The sequence below is a fragment of the Macrobrachium nipponense genome, chromosome 19 (genome assembly GCF_015104395.2).
Source record: "Macrobrachium nipponense isolate FS-2020 chromosome 19, ASM1510439v2, whole genome shotgun sequence".
In the NCBI taxonomy this organism is placed as follows: Eukaryota; Metazoa; Arthropoda; class Malacostraca; order Decapoda; family Palaemonidae; genus Macrobrachium; species Macrobrachium nipponense.
Window position 1 is genome coordinate 642,652 of NC_061088.1, and position 21,848 is coordinate 664,499.

At 48.2% G+C, this 21,848-nt stretch overlaps 1 protein-coding gene across 6 annotated transcripts in view; it reads left to right on the top strand.

The window, feature by feature from the left end:
* The window catches only part of LOC135213330 (interleukin enhancer-binding factor 2 homolog), a 125,255-nt gene that overhangs the window by 70,223 nt on the left and 33,184 nt on the right, over window positions 1–21,848 (top strand). For 3 of the 6 annotated variants that reach the window (XM_064247336.1, XM_064247310.1, XM_064247322.1), the window contains 2 exons: window positions 8,141–8,340; window positions 17,035–17,172. In XM_064247336.1, the coding sequence (XP_064103406.1) occupies window positions 8,155–8,340; window positions 17,035–17,172 (324 nt within the window). In that variant the 5' untranslated portion in view covers window positions 8,141–8,154. The remainder of the gene's footprint in view (window positions 1–8,140; window positions 8,341–17,034; window positions 17,173–21,848) is intronic. The other 3 variants (XM_064247344.1, XM_064247315.1, XM_064247329.1) reach the window with 1 other exon arrangement.

Consider the following 21,848-nt stretch of genomic DNA (forward strand, 5'->3'; position numbering starts at 1 on the left):
CCCCAGTAAATTATATTTCCAGGCCTAAAACACATGTTTAGGGTTAAGACGGAAGAAATATGACTCCAAAAAGGCAAAGTACTGTACATACTTGAGTAATATTCAACTGCATGTAATGTTCAACCCCATTTTTACTGCATATATTAGGACTTTAGCATATGTCCCTTAGCAATAAGCCTAGCCTATGTTAGCGGTTGCTACTGTAGCCTAGTCTATGATTTTGACATCTAAACCTAAGAGCGAAAAGCTTAGAATATGCCAATAAAATGTATAAATAATCAGTATGTACTCATTTCAAATAATTATTAATTAATCATTAACTATAATACACAAACAAACAAAAAACAAACCTTCCGATCGATTGTTTACATCCAACTCTTACCCGTCTTAGAGTATCGAACGAGCGCCAAGCAATCATTTTTCCTAGCACACAGTAAGCCATAAATTGTCATTAGTATCTCTCTTCAACTAATGAAACCACCAAACAGTATAATAACCATTCATTTCTATTCTTTATTCTATCTTTACCTAATGAAGATACCGAGTTACTGACAGCTATAATGAAACATGCGTATACGTAAAGTAATAATAAAACAGAAGAAGAATTCTAAAAAATACGTATTTGTTGGCATTCTGATTTATTTTATATTTTATGATATCTAATTCACAATTTTTTTTATTAAATGTATTGCATGTACTCATTTCAAATAATTATTAAGTAACCATTAACTATAATAAAAAAAAAAAAAAAAAAAAAAGCTTCCAAACATCTGTTTACATCCAGCACTTACGAGTATCAAACAATCGCCAAGCAATCACTTTTACACAGTAAGCCATAAATTTTCATTACATTATCTCTCTTCAACTACTGAAACTACCAAACAGTATAGTAACCATTCATTTCTATTCTTTATTCTATCTTTACCTAATGTTTTTTTTATTAAATGTATTGCATGAACAAGTTTTTCAATTTACAGCAACCTTTTACCAATAGAATACTTAAAGCACAAGGGGTAGATGCTGACCAATAGGAGAGCAGGACCTTATGGGGTGACTAGCATCAGGAACCAATGGGAGAGCGGGAGGATGGTGGCGAGTTTACTCAGTTGGCGGCGCGGGAGTTTTAAAATTGTTCTCGGTGGTCTGGGCGAATCTCGGGACTTTACAGCAACAACCTTTCGTATCTTGAAAACTTTTCGTATGTAGAGCAGTAAAATTTTTTGCATTGGCTTTCGTAACTTGGATTTTTCGTAAGTTGAGCCTTTCGTATCTCGAGGTACTACTATATCTGGCAGGTAAGTTGATTGTATGAAAATGATATTGTTATGATACAATAAAGTTTCATACATACTTACCTGGCAGATATATACGATTAATGGCCCACCCAGCCTCCCCGCAGGAGACAGGTGGAAGAGAGAAAATATGATAGAAAACGGGAATGGTTCCTAGTCCTGCCGCCCAGGGCAGGCCGGTAGATCACCTGACCTACCTGTAGCGAGTGGCGCAAAATTTGAATTTCTGTCGGGGACGACGGAGTCTTAGCTATGTATATATCTGCCAGGTAAGTATGTATGAAACTTTATTGTATCATAACAATATCATTTTTCAGTTTGTTCATGAAACTTACCTGTCAGATATATATATAGCTGTATTTTCTGAAGACCGACAGAATTTCAAAAACTTCCGGCACACGCAGTGGTCGGCCAGGTGGTTAGTACCCATTCCCGCCGCTGGGAGGCGGGTATCAGGAACCATTCCCATTTTCTATTCATAATTTTTCTGTCGCCGGTGCTGGAAACACCTGTTTTCAGTACCTCCGTCTTAGGATTTTGGAAACTTCATTGCCGCTAAGTATCCTAATTGTCTTTTGATTTATTTACTTGGATTTGTGGCTAGGCATACGCTATCTTAAATTGATTTGAATTTGATTCATTTTTGCATAAGAGATCTGAATCTAGTTAGGCTAGTTTCAGAGTGTGTTGTCTGCAAAGATAGGGTGTGGCTACCGAAAGCTTCGGTAGATCCACACTTGGTATGCACGAGGGGTATGGGTCTTGCTTCTTTGTTGAGATTTGTCATGTAAGGAGTGTGAGACTGTCTAATTCCGTAAGGACAACGTATGATTCGTATGTACGCAATTAATCAGTTAACAAAAGTCAGGGTAGTGAACCTGCTAACCTTCCTGTAGACTTTATTTTGCCTAACCCTGTAGTATGGCCTACGGGCTATGAATATGTCTGCGAGAGGTGCTCGCTCTCCTTCATTGTTGTGAAGAGTGCTACTTCTGTAATTGTTACTCCTAACCCTGTAGTGTTGCCTTCGGGCCCTAAAACAGTGTCTGTAGAGGGTATTGCCCTTTCTCTGATACTCTATCGATTCATAACTTAGAATAGAAAGTGCTTGCTTTAGAGAGCAAAAGTGAAGTGGCTAAGTGCAGTGACAGTGCCCCTTGTGTAGTGGAGGGTGCATCAGATCGGCCTTATTTCGCCTCTAGGCCGGGACCTCTGCTTGACTCCCAGGAACACAGGGAGAGAGCATGTCGAAAGCCGAAGGAGTGTTACAAGGAACCCCCACCGATCTGACGTGCCTTCGGCAGACCTGAAGATACTCCCAGGCTGCCAAAGTGCGTGCACGTGCACGAATCCTGAAGGATTGCTTCTCGTCCTCCGAAGCGTCCTCCCCGCGCAGGGGTTGGAGCTTTCGGAAGAACTCGCGCCCTTTAAATAGAAGCTTTATAGAAGAGGATGCTTCACGTCCTCTCTCTCTCTCTCTCGTTATGCATTTCAGTGAGAAGTAAGAAGGCGAACGTCGCTTGAACACGTGTACGTCTTTCCACCGAGAAATACGAAAAAGAAGTCATAGTAGCAGGACGCTTTTGAGAGCGGACGTCCGAGCTTTGTTACTGTGAGAATAAGAAGGCGTTTCCTCGCCCCTCGTATTCTCACACGATCAACCCTTCTCCTGAGACTGCTTCGTGCAGTCGGATTTCTCTCCGATATGTATCTCGCTCTTCCCTGAAGGCAGTTTCTCTCGCTTGTTTTGACGCCTGTCAGGAGCGTGACGCTTTTCTGCACGCTTCTTTTGACGCTCGGATGGACGCCAGGCGCGCGCGGGTGCACGCCAAGCGCGCACCAGTGGACGCCAAGCGCACGCCAGCGCACGCCAGGTGTGTCGCCTGGCTGAACGTTTCTGTTGAACTCTTCAAGCTCATGTTTACGATTTGGGCCTAAAGAATTTTTACCTCTACCTTTGGTGATACCTTCTACCTCACCTCCAAAGAATGTGAAGTAAGCAGTGCTTCGGAGGAAGCTTAAAGTGAACAGACAACTTCGTCTTCTAAACCCAGCAAGACCTCAGGTTTCGTGAATTCAAGAGGTCTGTCAATTAATATTGCTTTTCGCAAAGGTGGATGGAGTTACGGAAAGCTCAAGGGAAGATCTCGTTTGCTCTACTGCAGTCAAGACTTTGCGATAAGGTAGTTACGGGTTATGTAAAAGCTCGACGTCCTGCACGTCATGACGCTCGACAACGTTTGGTAGGATTCTTGCAAAGGCACTCATCAAGAGGACGTTCTTCAGGAAAGCGCAAGACAGGACTTCCTTTGCCATACTGCCAGTAAATTTAGGTTGCAAGCTTTTTAGTCCCTCTGAAGGGCTTTTCAGATGATAGATTTTGTTAGTTCCTAGTTTGGGACTACGCTGCTGAAGTTGAACATCGGGGTCCTACCTGCCGTAAGCCCAGTCTCTTAACAGGATTCTTGCCCCTACCTCGATTGATACGGGAATCGGAAAAATAATATGCTCGACTTCCTGGATTACGTTTTGTCAATTCAGTTACTTTCCCCCATTGACAATATACTATCGTTTTGTCAAGTAAGTGGGTATCCCCTCATTGACAAAATATCTCTTTGTCCCGTAAATGGGTTAGTTCACATTGACAAACATATTAATAACTTTATATTGCGTAAGCGGATAAGCTCTTTTTGACAAGATTCGGAAGAGCTCTCATTCATCAATCGCAGACTTGTACAAGTAATAGACTTGTAGACTACGTCAATGAACGCTTATGTCCAATAACATAAGAAGCTTGAGCTGTGCGCTTTGATTCTCTAAGATTTGTTCATGAAACTTGCATGTCAGATATATATGTAGCTGTATTTCCGAATTCAGCTATAGATATCTCTGCCAGGTAGGTATTAACAAACTTTATTGTATCATAACAATATCATATTTTGCCTTGCGTTATTTTACTACTGGTTGGTTCAAGTCATATACGCTTGCTGTAGTTATCTCTTCGGATGGCAACCGAGAGGTCTATTGTCTATTATTTTAAGGGTATTTAATCGTTACTCCCTGCAGCCTTCCAGGAGTTTCCGATTTATCTTTTACCGTTGTATGGTAGTGTTATGACGACACAAACAGCATCTCTATATTTAGCGTTTTCTGTTTCACTTAAATATACCAGCTTGAGTCTCTTTCTGCTCAAAAAATAACAGACCTATTTCTTCGCAGAATAGAGTAGCTGGCAACCCAGGCATAACGGCAAGAGACGACGAATGTAAGCTGCTGTCACTGTCCTCCAGTCCAACCGAGACAGTACCAGCTCGTTCGCTGTCATGCGCGGTAGGTTACGTCTCTCTCTCCTGCGGGATTGACTGACTAGCCGTATCTCTGTGCTGGCGGTTACGTCTCTCTCTCCTGCGGGATTGACTGACTAACTGTTTCTCTGCAATCACGGACTTTAGCCTAAGATTGAGGGGATTTCTTACATGAATGAATAAACATTGCATTCGTTTTGCCTTACTATGTTCAACAGAGATATCTCTTACTTCTTTTGGTGCTCGTTACCGCACGGTATAGGACTACGAGTCTACCGCAACATTGCACTATTATATGCTCTCCTGCTTAGAAAAAGCGCAGCCTTATTAGGGAAGTAAGCATACTCAGTGAGGGAATGGATGAGCCTGCTGGGGACCATTTCCTCCCTGAAGAAGATTGTTTCCCTGAATAGACTGCAATTCAGACCTCTACAGTTTTTTCCTACCGGGAAATTGAAATTTTATCCAAGATCTAGGAATGATTCTGAACATCTCTCAGTGTGTCAAGTATCACCTGAGGTGATAGAGAGAAGGTGCCGGACTTCTGGAGAGGGTTTCAGATGTCCTGGAACATAATCTGAAAGAAGTGGAAGCAATTCGGTCGTCCCTCCAGTCCTCGAAACAAGTTTTTGGAACCAGTGGTCCAGATCAACTCGGATATTCCACAGCTCTCTCATATCTTAAGAAGTATCTTCTCTCGGTCTCTGTTCGAGTTTACGAGAAAGAGCCTATTATGACAACAGGCATAGAACGTAACGATCCTCTAGAGGTTCGTTACAGGACTGCAAAAGTCCGTACGAATCTTCTCGATCGACGACAGCAACTACTGACTTCCGAGTGGAATCTTTGTTTAGAAGTATGTTGAGAGTTGTGGAGACTTTAGGGACGTCCTTTCATTCATCTCTTCGCTATGTTGAGGAAGAAGAGGCTTCTTCTCTGCTCCCTTATTCTCGATCCGGGAGCGGTAGCATTACATGCCATCCTATGGTATTGAACGGGGATGGATGTTTAGTCTCTTTTCCCCTTTTTTCAAATGCTTAGGAAATGTGATAAGATGATTTATGATGTCACAGGGAGCGACAATGACACTGATCGCCCCATGTTGGCCTTCAAGATCCTGGATTCACAGAGGTCACGTCCTTCCTAGTTCACTTTCCAAGGACCTTTTCCGAGAGAGTCGGTCTACTCTAACACGAAAGGTACCTATAACCTCTCCGCTCTAAGTCTGACTACGTTCAGACTATCGAGATGTTGACAAGAATAAGATTACCGTCTTCCCTTTCTGTCTGAAGAATGGGATAAGCTGGCAGTCACAACTATTAAAGAATACGCAAATATGTTGTTGACGGCCTTTGGGCTCAGAGATTTGCTTCTGTCAAACAACAAAGCCCTTCACAATCTTTGAGTTCGGTGGAATCTCGAAACTCGCTCACCATCTACTTTTTGTCTCACCTGTTTTCTCGGAGTCAGACACTCGTGCGAGATGAGGCGACATATAGTAGCCCTGAGTTTCTTGTTGACGAAGTCGGTTGCGTTTATACACCCCCGATGATCGTATAACATGAGACCAGGTTGGACTGTCAGGCATTCGTCCTTCGGGACTGAATCGCCTTTTTGCTCCGCGCTCCTTTCTCCTGGCACCAGAAGCTCGAGTCAGGAGTTGCTCATGAGTTGATTCGCTGACGACGTTGGGTTGCGTTGATACACCCCCCAAGGTTTGCTTAGCTTGAATCGCCCAGGCAGTCCAGACACTCATCCTTCAGCGAAGAATAGTGCCTTTGGTCTTCAGGGTACAGCCTTGCTGTCCTTGATTCGTCTGACTGGTCAACTGGTCGGTCACCTGACTTTAGTACAGATGGACTGACTGTGCATGTCTAGATCGAAGCTTTCAATTTGGAACTTAGACGTAGTCTGAAGTTCTTGATGTCAAAGCATTCGAACCTCTCCTACCTGTTAACTTCTTGCACGTGATCAGAGGGTTAGTGAGGTTTTAAGCCATCGTCAGAAGTTTTGGCTTTAGAGAACACAATGCGGTGTGTTCTCTAAGCCTTCCGTTGTGGCCTAAGAATGGAAACCCGTCTTGTCCTTGGGCCAGGAGCTTGGAATCAAGGATGGCACAAGTTATTGGGCAGGAGCCAGAGAGAGTCCTGTGCCCTGTCGGGTCTCTCAAGTTTTATCTACATAAAACTCAAGAAAGTCGAAGTCCTTCGGGCAATCTGCAGTGTTCCGAAAAAGACCAGACTTGCCCATATCGAAGAACACCCTGGCTTTAGTGTTAAGGAGTTCTTTCAAAAAGGCTCCTTCATTGTGTTTGCACAAAGATTTGAAATCTTTTGATCTGAATGCTCACGAGGTGAGGGCGCGGCCTCGGAAGCATTTCAACAGAGCATGGCACTCAGTAACATCCTGAGTACCATGTTTTAGCGAAGCAACTCTGTGTTCACTTCACACTCCCTGCGGGATGTGAAGATGGCATATGAGATCTGCTGCTCGCTAGGGCCATACGTGTCTGCGGACACAATCTTGGGGGCAAGAAGTACCACTCATCCTATCCTGTAGAAAATGGTTAGGAAGAGCTCTTAATTTAGTTGTTGATTCGCCGCCAATGGCGACTTCTTAACTCTTAAGCCTTAGTTAAAACCCCTTAACTTTGGCTAGGTTGGTCAGGTGGTGATATATATATATATATATATATATATATATATATATATATATATATATATATATATATATATATTTATTTATTTATTTTACTTCTTAGCCCTCATGGTGTGGTCAATATGGTCTAGTCACATTGTGGTCACACCCCCGTTGACTGATCATCTGGAGTGCACCAGCTATATAGGTCTCTACCTCGCTGGCAACTCTAGTAAAGCAGAAGCAGACTTGGGTGACAGTAATCACAAAGTCAGTTATGCTAACAGGTGGAACTAAGATGTAAATCATCTGCATGCATTTGTTTCCCAAAATCCTTCTATTCTGTCCCTTCCCACCTCCAACGGTGGGATTCAGCTATATATATATATATATCTGACAGGTAAGTTTCATGAACAAAATGATATTGTTATGATACAATAAAGTTTGTTCATACTTACCTGGCAGATATATATAATCAAGTACCCACCCACCTCCCCTCAGGGGACAGTGGAAATAAAAATTATGAATAGAAAATGGGAATGGTTCCTGATACCCGCCTCCCAGCGGCGGGAATGGGTACTAACCACCTGACTCCCAATGCGTGTGCCGGAAGTTTTTGAAATTCTGTTGGACTTCAGAAATTACAGCTATATATATATCTGCCAGGTAAGTAGGAACAAACTTTATTGTATCATAACAATATAATTTTATTGGAATAAGTTTGGAATTAGAGGTGTTGGAATGTCTGTTGCCTTTTTTCTTTTTTTTAGTTTGATTCAGTTAAGATCTAAATATATGTACTGTTACAATGATAGACCGTACTATTTTACTTCCATTGTACATTACTTATAAGACTAGAATATTTTGTTTGTCACTACCGTTCACTAATTATGTCCTCACTTGCAGGCAATTCCAAAGGGATGGTAATGACTCGTGGACGTGGAAGAGGCATGAGGGGGGGCATGATGCGTCCCATGGGCCCCGGGGGCCCACACTTTGTACCAAAGATGAAGCAGTTCGTGCCCCGTCTGCCATTCGACATGGTGCTCTGCGAGTCTGCCTTTCCGAAAGTCAAGCCAGCGCCTGATGAATCTGCTTTTACACAGGTGTGTGTTGTTGTGACGTAAGACTTCGTACGATCCGTTCTTTATCTTTAGGCCGTTACTCTCCTTGGTGTTTAAATTAGAGTTAATTCAAGAATTTGTAGAGGCTGTGAGTTAAAGAGTCACCTAATGGACATCTCTGTTCTCGCACTTGAAATCTGTTACTTTGTTTGTCTTTGGTATGTGCAACTTATTTCAGTAAAAATTCAAGAACTTATAGATGCTGTTGAGCTGAAGAGGGTCAGTTGATGAAGTTCTCTATTCACTCACTTGAATTCTGATCACTGTTGTGCTATTATTTTTTTTAAGGGCAAATTTCAGGGTGAAGAACAGCCAAAGCTATTTCCAACTCTTGTTTTGAAAGTCATGTTTGTTCCGACACGGCATACAAACCTTCGGTCCTTTTACAATAGGAAGGTTACTAGTGGCAGCTGGATAGGTCGTAAGCTTTCGAACAAGGGGTTCGGTAGTTAACTGCTTGTCCGACAGGCGCGCGCGCGCGACTGGGAGGTAAACAATCACTTTTGCTTTTGGCCTCACAGCGAGTGGACGTGTGTGTTCTACGCTCTCTGCCCGCTTCTTCGTCGTTTGCTTTCCTTGTTTGTATGGTTGTGTTTCTCTCTTTCTGTGAAGATTATTGTAAGTACAATCATTTCTCTTGTAATTATTCATTTATTCAAGTGAATTATTTGATCGATCATGGATTCTCCGCGCCCTGCTACCATCCGGCGATTGTGCCCGGGAACTGAGGGGCGTAAATGCGGAAAATTCTGCTCCTTCCCTGAAATCGATCCTCATGTGCTATGTGCTCGGTGTCGGGGGCGTGAGTGTACCCGCACCGAGCCTTGTGATGTATGTGTGTCTTGTTCGGAGGCGCAGTGGGGCATGTACGAGGGTAGGAAGAAGCGAAGGCCGACAAAGGAGTCGTCAGAGAGCTCTCCCGCGACTCCTTTGGTTACGGACACTTCATCTTCTTTCCTGCCCCCCTCTCAGCTCCCACGGTTGGCGCCTTCCCCTGCGGGGGGGGGTTTCCAAGTCCTTCTCCTCACCCAATCTGTCGAGTGTGGAGGAGGGCGCTAGGTACCCTGACATAGAGTTGTATTCTGGGTCCTCTATCCGTTCGTCTACACCGCGCGGACGGGTAGAGGCTCCTGCTAACCACCCGACCTTTGCTTCCTCAGGTGCTGTTGCTGCGAGGGACGACCTTGGACAGGTGTGGGCATCGTTGGGCTTGCAGGGCGTGCCGAGTGTCCAGGGGCTGCTCTACCATCTAGCTGGCTCGGTTGCGGTCACGCATGCCACGGTGACCACCACTACCACGACATTGTTGACCCCTGGCTATGCTTCACCTCCTCATCTGGTGTATTCCCCGCATGCGGTGTCTGTAACACCAACTTCATCGGTGCAGGGGCCGATCGCCGTACCACGGGGGAGTGTGATGCCACCGCCGCCTGGGTTTGCGGTGCTGCCTCGACCAGACTTCGTGTGCCCGAAGAGCTCGCCCCGGGACCTCCCGCCAGTACCAAGGATGTCGGTGTCGCTGGTCGGTCCGTCCTGGCTTGACTGTACCTCCTGCCGTACCTGCCGTACCGGCCCAGCCGCTGACGAGTGATGTGATGTTGCCGACCACTGCTGCCGTTCCTGTACCCGTTCCTGCCGTCTCTGTTCCTGCTGTTCCTGTGATGCCTGCACCTGCTGATGTCGTTCCTGTTCGTGGCGCCGCTGCTCCCGATGTCGGTCTGTCTGGACAGGTGCGTCCGGGCCCTGTTGCTTTGGCAACAGCAGCCCCGGCTCCGCCCTGGATGGCTGACTTGACATCGGTCCTGAGGAAGCTGACGAAGAAGAAGAGGAAGAGGAGGAAGGTGTTGTCGTTGTCTTCGTTGTCTTCTTCGTCGTCGTCGTCGTCGTCGTCTGCCGCCTCTCCCCCTTCATCTTCTAAGGCTTCACAGCCTAAGAAGAAGAAGGTTGCCTCCTCCTCCCCTAAGAAGTCTCCTTCGGGAGCTTCTAAGGGCCCGTCTCGCTCCGGTGAGACGGGGGGTTCTTCCGCTGGTCATCCTGCTCCTTCGGGAGCAGGGCCCGTCTCTTCTTCCGCAAGGAAGAAGACTACGGGGACCAGAGGGGTGTTGGCTAACACCGGCACTTCCTCGCCTGGTGTCAGTGGTTCTGCCACTGCATCAGGTTCCGTCTCGGCCTTTCGTTCGTGGGAGGTACCGAGTGTACGGTCGCCTACCAGCAATCGTGCAGCCAGGAACCAGACCTCTGAGCCCGCTCAGCGTCAGGTTCACGGCACGGAGCGGAAGACTAGTGACAGCCGCTCACGCGACTCTCACCAGACCAGCTCTCGCTCTCGCGGCGACCAGCTGGCTACCCAGGCTGACGTGACGGTCCACGACCGGCCACGGGCTGAGGCTGGGAAGAGGTCCCCCCGTTCGCCGGTGCCAGCCGTGACGTGCCGTGAGGACAAGCACCGGTCTCACCGTGACAGTGGAGCCTGCAGGTCGCCTGACCGTCGCTCTCACAGAGAGCGTTCGGGTACGGCAACCAGCACCAGCTCTTCTGACACTCGAGATCGGGGCCGCTGTGCTCAGTCCAGCCGTTCTCCACAGCGAGACGGTTCGACCAGGCCTGCAGCTCGATCGCCACCGCGGGTTGACGATCGCCTGCAGCCCTCCAAGCCTGCTGGTTCTGCCAGCGAGCGAGGGGGGAGCGTCAGGTCTGCCTCTCCCGTACCTTCAACCTCCTCGGGCTACACCGGGAGGAGCGAGGTATTGAGGAGTGATCGTGAGGGGTGCGCCCCTCATGATCCCACCACGACGCCCTACGTGCCAGGCACGGTTCTTGGACCGGCCAGGACGTATGCGCAAGTGGCTGGAGGAGACTGAGAGGGGTCTGTCGCTGTTCCCCCCCTCGAGGGGGGAGGGTCTCGGGAGCTGCTCCTGTTCGAGGGACTGGACGGTCCTACTCCTCAGGATGCAGTCACTCCGGAGATCCAGAGGAACTTTGCCGAGGTAATTGCGCTGATTCGTCAGCACAAGTACCTCGGGGAAGGATTGCCACTCCCACCTTCCGAGCCCACGTCCCGGCTCAAGTCGTTCTGGGGCCCGAAGAGGGAACCCAGACCGACAGTGGGATTGCCGCGATCGGAGCTCGCCGACTCGGTTCTGGACCAGGTTGAGTCTCTTGTCTCCGGGCAAGACGGCTCTCTCAAGTCCGGCAGGTTGAGTAAGCTACTTCCACCTCCTCTACTGCGACAGCAGCGTTTCTACGTGCCGTCTGAAGACCCGATGCCGCCCAAACAGGTGAACCCGGAGTTAGCCAGGCTAACACCGGGGGTGTCTCTGCAGCAGCTCCTGTCAGAGAACCTATGGTTCTCGCAGCAAGAGGCACTTGGCCTGGAATCCACTGCCATGGCAGCTTTCCAGGCCGTCTCCTGGATAGACCTGTGGTCCCTCACAGTGTCTAAGGTCGCAGCCAACTCCGGGGGAATCTCTCCCGAAGAAGACTCGGCCTTCAGGAGGCTTTGCCAGTCTGGGGGAAGAGCCATCTCCTTCCTAGCCCACCAGACGGTAAACCTGTGGGCCAACCTGGTACTCCGACGTAGGGACGCTGTCTTTACTCGAGTATCCAGGGCTGCTGGGCGTGAGGCGACATTAGGGCTTCGTAATGGACCTTTACAGAGTTCCTCATCTCTCTTTCCAGGAGAGATGGTGGACGCTGCGGTGGACAGACGGCGCACTGATGACAGTGACCGTCTGGTACACCAGGCAGTTTCGAAGGCTTCTGGGCAGCCTCGAACAGCATCCAAGCCAAAGAGCTCGGCTAGCGCTTCCACGGTGGCTAAGGCGGTAGTCGCGTCGAAGCCCCTCCCAGCCTTCCTTCTCGCGAGGAGGGTCTGGGAAGAAGTCGAAGAAAGGGGGGAAACGCTAGGGACGGCGTTCCCCCTCACCTGCTGCCGGAAGTGGGGGGTGCCTGGCCAGCCATTGGGCAACTTGGCAGCGCTACGGCGCCGAGACCTGGATAGTAGATGTCCTTCGGGAGGGATATCTATTACCCTTCGAATCTCGGCCACCCCTCACCTCCAACCTGGTCCAACAGCAATCATACGTTCCAGGCTCTTCGAAGGACGTAGCATTAAGACAGGAGATCAAGACCATGCTGAGCAAACTAGCTGTAGAGATCGTCACGGATCAGTCACCGGGCTTCTACAGTCGTCTTTTCCTGGTGGAAAAGTCTACGGGGGGCTGGTGCCCGGTGATAGATCTCTCTCCCCTGAACCGGCTCGTTCGCCAGACCCGGTTCACGATGGAGACGGCACGTTCCGTGCTCGACTCCATCAGGGAGAACGATTTCATGCTTTCAGTGGACCTGAAGGATGCGTATTTCCAAATACCCATCCATCAGTCCTACAGAAAGTACCTCCGCTTCATCCTCGACGGGACGGTGTACCAATTCAGGGCACTTTGCTTTGGTCTCTCAACCGCCCCACAGGTGTTCACGCGAGTGTTCACTCTGGTGTCTGCTTGGGCCCATTCGCACGGGATACGTCTGATGAGGTATCTCGACAATTGGCTGGTCCTGGCGAGCTCCCGCTCGCAGTTGCTACAGGACAGGGATCGGCTACTCGAGTTCTGTCGCGATCTGGGGATCGTTGTGAACTTCGAGAAGTCCGATCTCGAACCCAAGCAGAGGATGAAGTACCTGGGTATGCTGATCAACACGGTAGCAGGGCGAGTCTTCCCTGCAGACTCGCGGATCAGCAGATTCAGGGAGGCAGCCAACCAGTTCCTGTCTCGGCAGGAACAGGCAGCTCAGCGATGGCAAGTCGTGATCGGACACCTGCCGTCACTCGAGAAGTTAGTCCCTCACGGGCGTCTCCACCTGCGGTCTCTTCAGTGGAGACTAATGGAGAGTTGGTCACAGGCAACGGATCCCCCGAGCTTTCCAGTGTCGCTGACACCGGAGGTGAGGCAGGACCTAGCCTGGTGGCTGGACAACAGGAACCTCTTAAAGGGAGTGCCTCTACGCACTCCCCCCCTGGAGATGCAGCTGTTCTCAGACGCATCGACCGAGGGGTGGGGCGCACACCTGGAGGAGTTGCTGACTTCAGGAATGTGGGACGAGCACGACAAGCACCTTCACATCAATGTACTGGAACTCAAGGCAGCGTTTCTCGCTCTCCAAGAGTTTCAGGACCGCTTGATGGGACACTCAGTGGTGTTGATGTGCGACAACACCACGGTGGTGGCTTACGTCAACAAACAGGGGGGCCTAGTGTCTCTCCCGTTGTACCAGTTGACTCGGCAGGTGCACGAGTGGGCCGAGGCTCACTCAATAGAGCTGTCGGCACGCTACATTCCAGGGAAGAGGAATGTAGTAGCAGACAAGCTCAGCCGTCGGGATCAGGTGATAGGGACCGAATGGTCTCTACGCCAGGACGTGGCGGACAGGCTCTTCGACCTGTGGGGGCGACCAGTCGTGGATCTGTTCGCCACCCGGCACAACAGAAAACTTCAGGTTTTCTTTTCAGCCATGCCGGACCCATGGGCAGCTGCAGAGGACGCTCTTCAACATCCGTGGGACAACCTCTTCGCTTACGCCTTTCCCCCGTTCAGCCTGATTCGCAAGGTGATCAGTCGAGCACTGGTCACCCCGAATCTCAGGATTATCCTGGTGGCTCCCAAATGGCCCCAGGCCATTTGGTATCCGGACCTGCTGGCTCTTTCTCGCAGGGAACCGAGAGATTCCCCCATGGCACAACCTTCTCGTCCAGCCACACGTAGAGCGGTACCACCAAACAGTCCAGTCCCTTCGTCTTCACGGCTGGCTGGAAACGTCCGTCAGTCCTCTGCAGCTGTGTACCAGGGAAAGTGGGCCGTCTTCTGTGGTGGGTGTCGTAGACGGGGTATATCTCCTCTCAGAGCCACTCTTCAGCAGGTAGCAGATTTCCTCGTTTTTCTTCGCCGAGAGAAGCTCCTCTCAGTCCCCACAGTCAAAGGATATAGAGCCGCCCTGGCACTAGTCCTGAAACTGAGGGGATTGGATATCTCGAACTCGTTCGAGATCTCCTTGCTTATGAGGAGCTTCGAAAGGTCTTGCCCACCCAGGGAACTCAGGCCCCCTGCGTGGGATGTGACTCTCGTCTGGTGTTTGACTCGAAGACCCTTCGAGCCACTCCGAGAGTCGTCAGACAGTGATCTGACCCTCAAGACCCTCTTCTTGCTGGCCCTGGCATCGGCGAAGAGAGTAGGGGAACTTCATGGTCTTTTGTTCGATGTACGACACTCCAGGGGATGGGGATCTGTGACGCTCGATTTCGTCCCGAACTTCGTTGCGAAGACTCAGAAACCTTCGGTCCCTGACAACAGGTTCGAGTCTTTCACGATTCCCTCCCTAATGGACTTCACCGATAATGATGCGGATGAGATGCTGCTTTGTCCTGTGAGGGCGCTACGGCGCTATCTGAAGAGAACTGGGCACCTCAGGCCTGAGTGTCGATGCCTCTTCGTTAGCACCGGGGTAACCAAGAAAGAAGTATCCAAGAACACACTTTCGTTCTGGCTGCGTGAGGTCATCAGGAGGGCGTATGAGGCTGATGGTAGTGACGACATCCGTACGTCCCGTCCAAGAGCTCACGAAGTCAGAAGTATTGGCCCCTCGTTGGCGTTTCGTAAGAACTTCTCCGTGGCGCAGGTCCTGAAGGCAGGTGTCTGGGCTAACCAGACTACCTTCACCTCCTTCTACCTTCGGGATATTGCCCACAGGTCCTTGGATACCTTTTCCTTGGGACCCGTGGTGGCTGCTCAACAAGTTGTGTAGCTAACCCAGACCCTCGCAGGCTGAACAGCATTGGGTCCTGGTGTGACTGTGCGGATGGATGTGAGAATGAGTGAGTGACTGGCTTCTCTTCCCATCTTTTCCTCCTCCTCTACCTGTGGGCAGAGGGTCACGGTCGTCACTACGCTGGATGAGGACGAGATGCAGGTGAGCTATATGACAGAGCCCCATTCTATCCCTTTCACTAGGGATAGAAGCAGAATATCCACCACTTCCTTCTACAAGGGGGGGGAAGTGGATGCCAACAAGAGACAAACCCATGACTTTATATTTGCTCCTGTACAGGAACAAGTTCTTACATTGATGGTACGAAGAGACATGCTTGCCTCTCTCTTAGTACTTGGTCCAGAGGTCTGACCATTGATCCTGCGGTGCACACCCCGATCAATCGGACAGAGGCTTGGATCCCTCCCTCGCTCTTGCGACCAGGGAGGCATTCCAAGGTTGGGCGAACACCAGTCTGTTCACAAAAGACTCAGATTCCTCCCACCAAGAAGTGAGTCTTCCTATTGTAAAAGGACCGAAGGTTTGTATGCTGTGTCGGAACAAATGACAATTTGTCCAAAATTGCATTTTTCCTAACTATGCAAACATGAGGTCCTTTTACACATAGTCCCACCTCATGCCACCCCTCACTCTGCAGTTTTTTGCTTGGGCCAAAAGCAAAAGTGATTGTTTACCTCCCAGTCGCGCGCGCGCGCCTGTCGGACAAGCAGTTAACTACCGAACCCCTTGTTCGAAAGCTTACGACCTATCCAGCTGCCGCTAGTAACCTTCCTATTGTAAACGGACCTCAGGTTTGTATAGTTAGGTAAAATGCAATTTTGGACAAATTGTCATTTTAGGTGCTATTGTAAAAAAGAACTGAAATTAGCATAATTACAGTAACGCTGAATGCCTTTTAGTGCTGGTTTGGCATTTGTTAGGTTTCCTTGTCTACAAGTGAGTGAATTATACGTTTGTATTTCCTAATAAATATACTATTGGAATGTGAAGAAAAATATTAGGAAGATAAATGGATTATTTTTGTGGCATGAAATCGGTTTACTGTATGAATATTGTGCGTGTGGAATGACTGGAGCATATTTAAGTTGGGTCAAAACAAATTGATTCTTAGTGAAAGCAATGGCATTGCAAATCCGCACAGCACCATGAACTGACTGGTAAGATATTTCCATTGTTTTCAATTGGCTTTTATTTATTCAAAGTAGCAAGCTTTTCAAAGCCACCTTCCATGGTATGGAATGCGTGTAGTACTTGAAAAGGTAAAAAGAGATCAGAGTAATAGGTATTAAAATATTAAGGTACATGTTTGAATGTATTTACAAGATGTAAACCTAGTTTTCTAAATGATCATTACCTCTCCATTATACAGCTTTTATTCCCGTTCCCGCGGTAATAAAAGCAGTATAATGGAGACGTAAGTATTTTTAAAAATAAATCTTAAATTAAGTATTTTTATATTTAGATGTCTTTACAAGATGGCCCCATAAAAGGGGTAGTGCTGTCAGTATGCCTTAACACACTGCACTGTAGTAGTTATTACTAAAGATTCTTTTGGAGTGTTCCTTCGGTCCCTAGCTGCAACCCCTTTCATTCCTTTTACCGTACCTCCATTCATGAGCTCTCTTCCATCTTACTTGCCACCCTCTTCTAACAATTGTTTCAGCTGCAAGATTTCTCTCCTGTTACACCATGGGAGGGAATCTCTTACTTACTCTCAATTTTCCTTTCAGCACTGAATAACCTCATTATAGGTCCCAGCACTTGGACTTTTCCCAAAATTGTATATTCTATTTTATCTATTTATGAGATGTAGACCTCAAGTTTAAAATGGATTTACAAAGGCATTTTGATTTCTAGGCCCTCCTGAAGAGGAACGCAGATTTGTCGCCCACTCCTGCAGAGCAGGCAGCAGTCCTCAATCTAGTCACAAAAATCCAGGGGGTCATGGACAACCTCATCGTGGACCCGGGGAATTTTGACGCTTGCGTAAGTGTCGTAAGTGTATCAATGCTTGGTTGTTTCCCCCTAGTTAGTTGATGTTAATGTGATTTTGAGGGCCTTTTTTTTCGTTAAGTATGATTTGCATCGTAATGTTTTGTTGGAAAAAATTGTACAGTATGTTTTAAGATTTTGAGATTTAATCAGTTATGTAACTGGTACATACTTTTATTGGGGGGTGAACCTTATTTACTGTTAAAGATTGCTTATATCTCCATGCTTGTATGAGCTATCTTTCATAGTAGGTAAGCACCCAAATGATAAATTTTATCATGAAAATTTATATTTTAAAGTTAAGAAAGTGTACATAATTGAAGCAGAATTCTTTGAGGAGCTTCAAGATATTGGCAATTGTTATATTAGCTTAAGCGCAACCATGACTTTTATTTTAATAAGTTTAATTTCTGGAATAGTAATTAACAAATAATTATTTGACCGAAAGATTTATTGCTAAAGTATGCTTAAAGTTCTGTGGACAAAAAATTGTACTAGGAATGATTCATGATATATCGTTTAAAACTCGTACGAAGCCATTACATGCGTAGGTATGTAATGTAATACTGTAGGCACCTCCCTTTTATTGACAAAAGCAGTGGTACCCTTACATGGGGCTTAAATTACTGTTGACATACTGGTTAAGTTCAGGAACCCTTTCTGATTTGTCAATGTAATTTTGTAACCATTATTTTGGACTGATTTTATGTTGTGTTTTTTTAGTAGCTGTAGCAATCCCATTTTAATTTTGTCTAAGCTAACCAAAATGTCGAAGTTTGACCTTGTTGATATCTTTATTGTGTATGTGTTATTTTTATTGCTTTTGTTAAGTATAGAAATGCAGTGCATTTACAGTAATGTTGAGGGTAGATTTTCTTTTCTTTATTTTTCTTCTTGTTACCAGAAGAAACCTCTAGTGGTATAGATTGTCTTCAATAGTGATAGAATTCTTTAATGATAGTACCCTGAATTTATTTTCAGTTTGTAAGCCTTCCTAGTTATTGCAGCTGACTGGATTAATGTAGCTTTTTTATTGGCATTGTTGTATTTTTTGTGTGCATGAAAATTCATTTTGTTCATGAAACTTACCTGTCAGATATATATATAGCTGTATTTCTGACGTCCGACAGAATTTCAAAACTCGCGGCACACTTAGTGGGGCGGCCAGGTGGTAGTACCCATTCCCGCCGCTGGGAGGCGGATATCAGGAACCATTCCCATTTTCTATTCATATTTTTTCTGTCGCCGGTGCTGCAAACAACTGTTTACAGTACCTCCGTCTAGGATTTTTGATTTATCTCGCTTAATATTATCTGGATTGACTTTTGGTATCGACTTCTGGATTGTTGGATTGGCACGCGTAATAGTGGATTGGTTTTTGATTTTGGATTGGCTTTTCTGTGTACATGATGTCGGGATCAAGTACTGGAAGTTTCAGAGTGTGTGTGAGGAGTGAATGTAAGGTGAGGCTTCTTAAACCTTCAGTTGATCCTCACACAGTTTGTATGGATTGCAGGGGGCATGTTTGCTTGGTTGATGATCGGTGCAATGAATGCAAGGATTTGGATGATGATAAATGGAAGATGTATGAGACCTATCGACGTAAATTGGAGCGCGATAGAGTCAGGAGGTCTTCCTCCAAGGGCAGTTCTACGAAAGGTAAGGGAAGTAACATTTCTCCTCCTCTAACAACAGTAGATTTTGCTCAACCTAATCCTGTTTTGTTGCCTTCGGGCCCCAGTGCTGTGTCTGGAGAAGGTAACACCCTTTCTCTGATTCTTGGAATCTATTTTTCGCGCTCTTCGAATCGAAAGTTTTGGCCCTAGAAACTGGCCCTGTGAAAGTTTGTGTTAGTGCCCCTAGTGTTGTGGAGGGGGCTTCAGATCAGCCCCATAATGCCTCTAGGCCTAGACCTCTATCGGACTCCCAGGACTCAGGGAGTGGGTATGTCGAAAGCCGCAAGAGGGTTACGGGGGCTCCCCACCGATCTGGCGTCCCTTCGGCAGGCCTTGTTGCTAAATCCCAGGCTGCCAAGGAGCGCGCACGAGCGCGTGTCCTGAAGGATTGCTTTTCGTCCTCCAAGCGTCCTCCCCGCGCAAGGGTGGAGCGCTCGGAGAGACTCGCGTCCGTTGAAAAGGACCTTTCGCTTTGAGGACGCTTCACGTCCTATGTCTCCGCTTTCGTCAGAGGATGCTTATGACGCCTTTCCTCCTCAGAAGAGAGGGAGGGTTTCTACCGACGAGGACGTTGGTTTCCACGCACAGGCGTGTTCACCTGAGAGGCAGATAGCTGTACCTGCTAGAAGGAAGGAGGCGTCCCCTCGCCCCTCGCCTTCTCGCAGGCTCAGTCCTGCCCCTTCTTCTGCTCCTTCGTCACCTACGAAGGATATCCTAGTGTCCCTTCAGGACCAGATTATGTCGCTGATGGCTCAGAGGACTCGCCCAGCAGCAGTCGAGCCTAAGCGTAGGAAGGACGTTGGGCTGCCCGTCAAGAGGACGAAGCAGTCTCATTCTCTCTCGTCTCGTTCGTCTCTCTCTCCACCTCCGGATCGTCACCGTTCTCGTTCTCCGAGTAGATCTTTTACTCTCTCAGTAGAGGACGCTCGCCAGGACGCTCGGCGTTCGAAGCAGGACGCTTTGCGCTCTCGGCAGGGAGCTGTGGAGGACGCTCGGCAGGACGCTCGGCGTTCTAAGCAGGACGCTTTGCGCTCTCGGCAAGGCGCTGTTGAGGACGCTCGGCAGGACGCTCAGCGTTCGAAGCAGGACGCTTTGAGTTATCGACAGGACGCCTTTGAGGACGCTCATCAGGACGCTCGCCGTTCGAAGCAGGACACTTTTCGAGCGAGGCAGGACGCTTTTGAGGACGCTCAGCAGGACGCTTGCTTGGCTAAGCAGGACGCTTTTGGCGCCTCTCGTCAGGAAGCTCGCGCTTCCTCTCGTAGGGACGTGTCTGTTAAGACAGTTCCCGTTGCTTCTAAGGACGCTCCTCTTTCACAAGATGTCCGTCCTTCTAAGGATCGTCGTAAGGGCGATTCCGTACTTGTAGCGGGTACTTCCAACCAACGGAAGTCATTGTTCAGGATTGAGACTGCTGGACGTACGCCCTCTCCTGATGGACGTTCTCCAGTTCCTCTTAGGGAGGAAGGGGAACTTAGTAGTCCAGGGAGTTCCGTCGAAGAAGAACCTCCGGTAGCTTCAGCTGTCTCGGACTATAAGGTTCTTGTCAGGCTGTTACGTTCATCCTTCGGGGAGAAGTTCCAGCCGGCAGCCCCTAGGTCTCCTCCCTCTCAACTTTCGTCTTCCAAGACCGTTAAGACCCCTGAGTTCGTCGAGATGAAGACATCGCTGTCGACCAAGAGGGCTTTTAAGAAGCTTCAAGATTTTATGTCTCGAAGGAGGATCAGGGCAAGACCACTTTCGCCCTTCCTCCCTCTAGACTCGCCGGGAAAGGAGGAATTTGGTATGAAACCAAGGAGGACGTGGGAGTAAAGGTTCCTTCGTCCGCTCTGGGTGACTTCTCCAGTTTAGTGGACGCTCAGAGGAGGTCTCTCTTATCGTCTGCTAAGGTGTCCTGGACTCCTGTGGAGACGGACCACCACTTGAAGGGACTGCTTCGCACCTTAAATGTCTTTAATTTCTTAGACTGGTGTCTGGGAGTTTTAGACCTTCAATCTAGAAGTCCTGCTTCTCTCAGTCTGGGGGAGCTGTCCAGCGTGTTGTCATGTATGGACAAGGCCGTCAGGGATGGTTCGGAGGAGCTAGTTTCTCATTTTGGAACTGCTTTCCTGAAGAAAAGAGCTCTTCTATGCAATTTTACCGCTAAGTCGGTCTCTCCCGCTCAGAAAGCGGAATTGCTCTTTGCGCCTCTTTCGGACCATCTCTTCCCCCAGGCTATGGTAAAGGATCTTCCAACGAGTTTGCAAGAGAAGGCGACCCAGGACCTCTTGGTTCAGTCGTCAAGACGTCCAGCAGTTCCTTCCACTTCGGCATTCAGTAAACCCCCGAAGAAAGTCAAACCCTTTCGCGGGGCACCCCCCTCGAGAGCAGCTCCTCGAGGGAGAGGTTTTTCGAGAGGAAGAGCTTCATTCAAACCCAAAACCACCAAATGAAGATCTCGTCCTTCAGACGCCAGTCGGGGCCAGACTGAAATTCTTTGCGGAGCAATGGAGGCAGAGAGGGGCGGATCCTTGGACTCAAGATAGTAGAGCAGGGGTACAAGATCCCCTTTTTACATCCTCCTCCTTTAACATCAACTCCCAGAGACCTCTCTCCATCTTATCAGGGAGAGAAGAAAAGTATTCTTTTCGATGTTAGACCAGATGGTCGAAAAAAGAGCGGTGGAACAAGTCTTGGACCTGGAGTCACCGGGCTTCTACAACAGGATTTTCCTAGTGCCGAAGGCAGTCGTCAGGTTGGCGCCCAGTCCTGGATGTGAGCAGGCTCAATCTTTTTGTAGAAAAGATCAAATTCAAAATGGAGACGCCTCAGTCGGTGCTGGGAGCCTTGAGACCTGGCGACTGGATGGTGTCTCTGGACCTGCAGGACGCGTACTTCCACGTCCCCGTCCACCCTCTTTCAAGAAAGTACCTGAGATTTGTCTTAGACAACAGGGTTTGGCAATTCAGAGCCCTTTGTTTCGGTCTCAGCACGGGCCCCGGATGGTTTTCACAATGATAATGA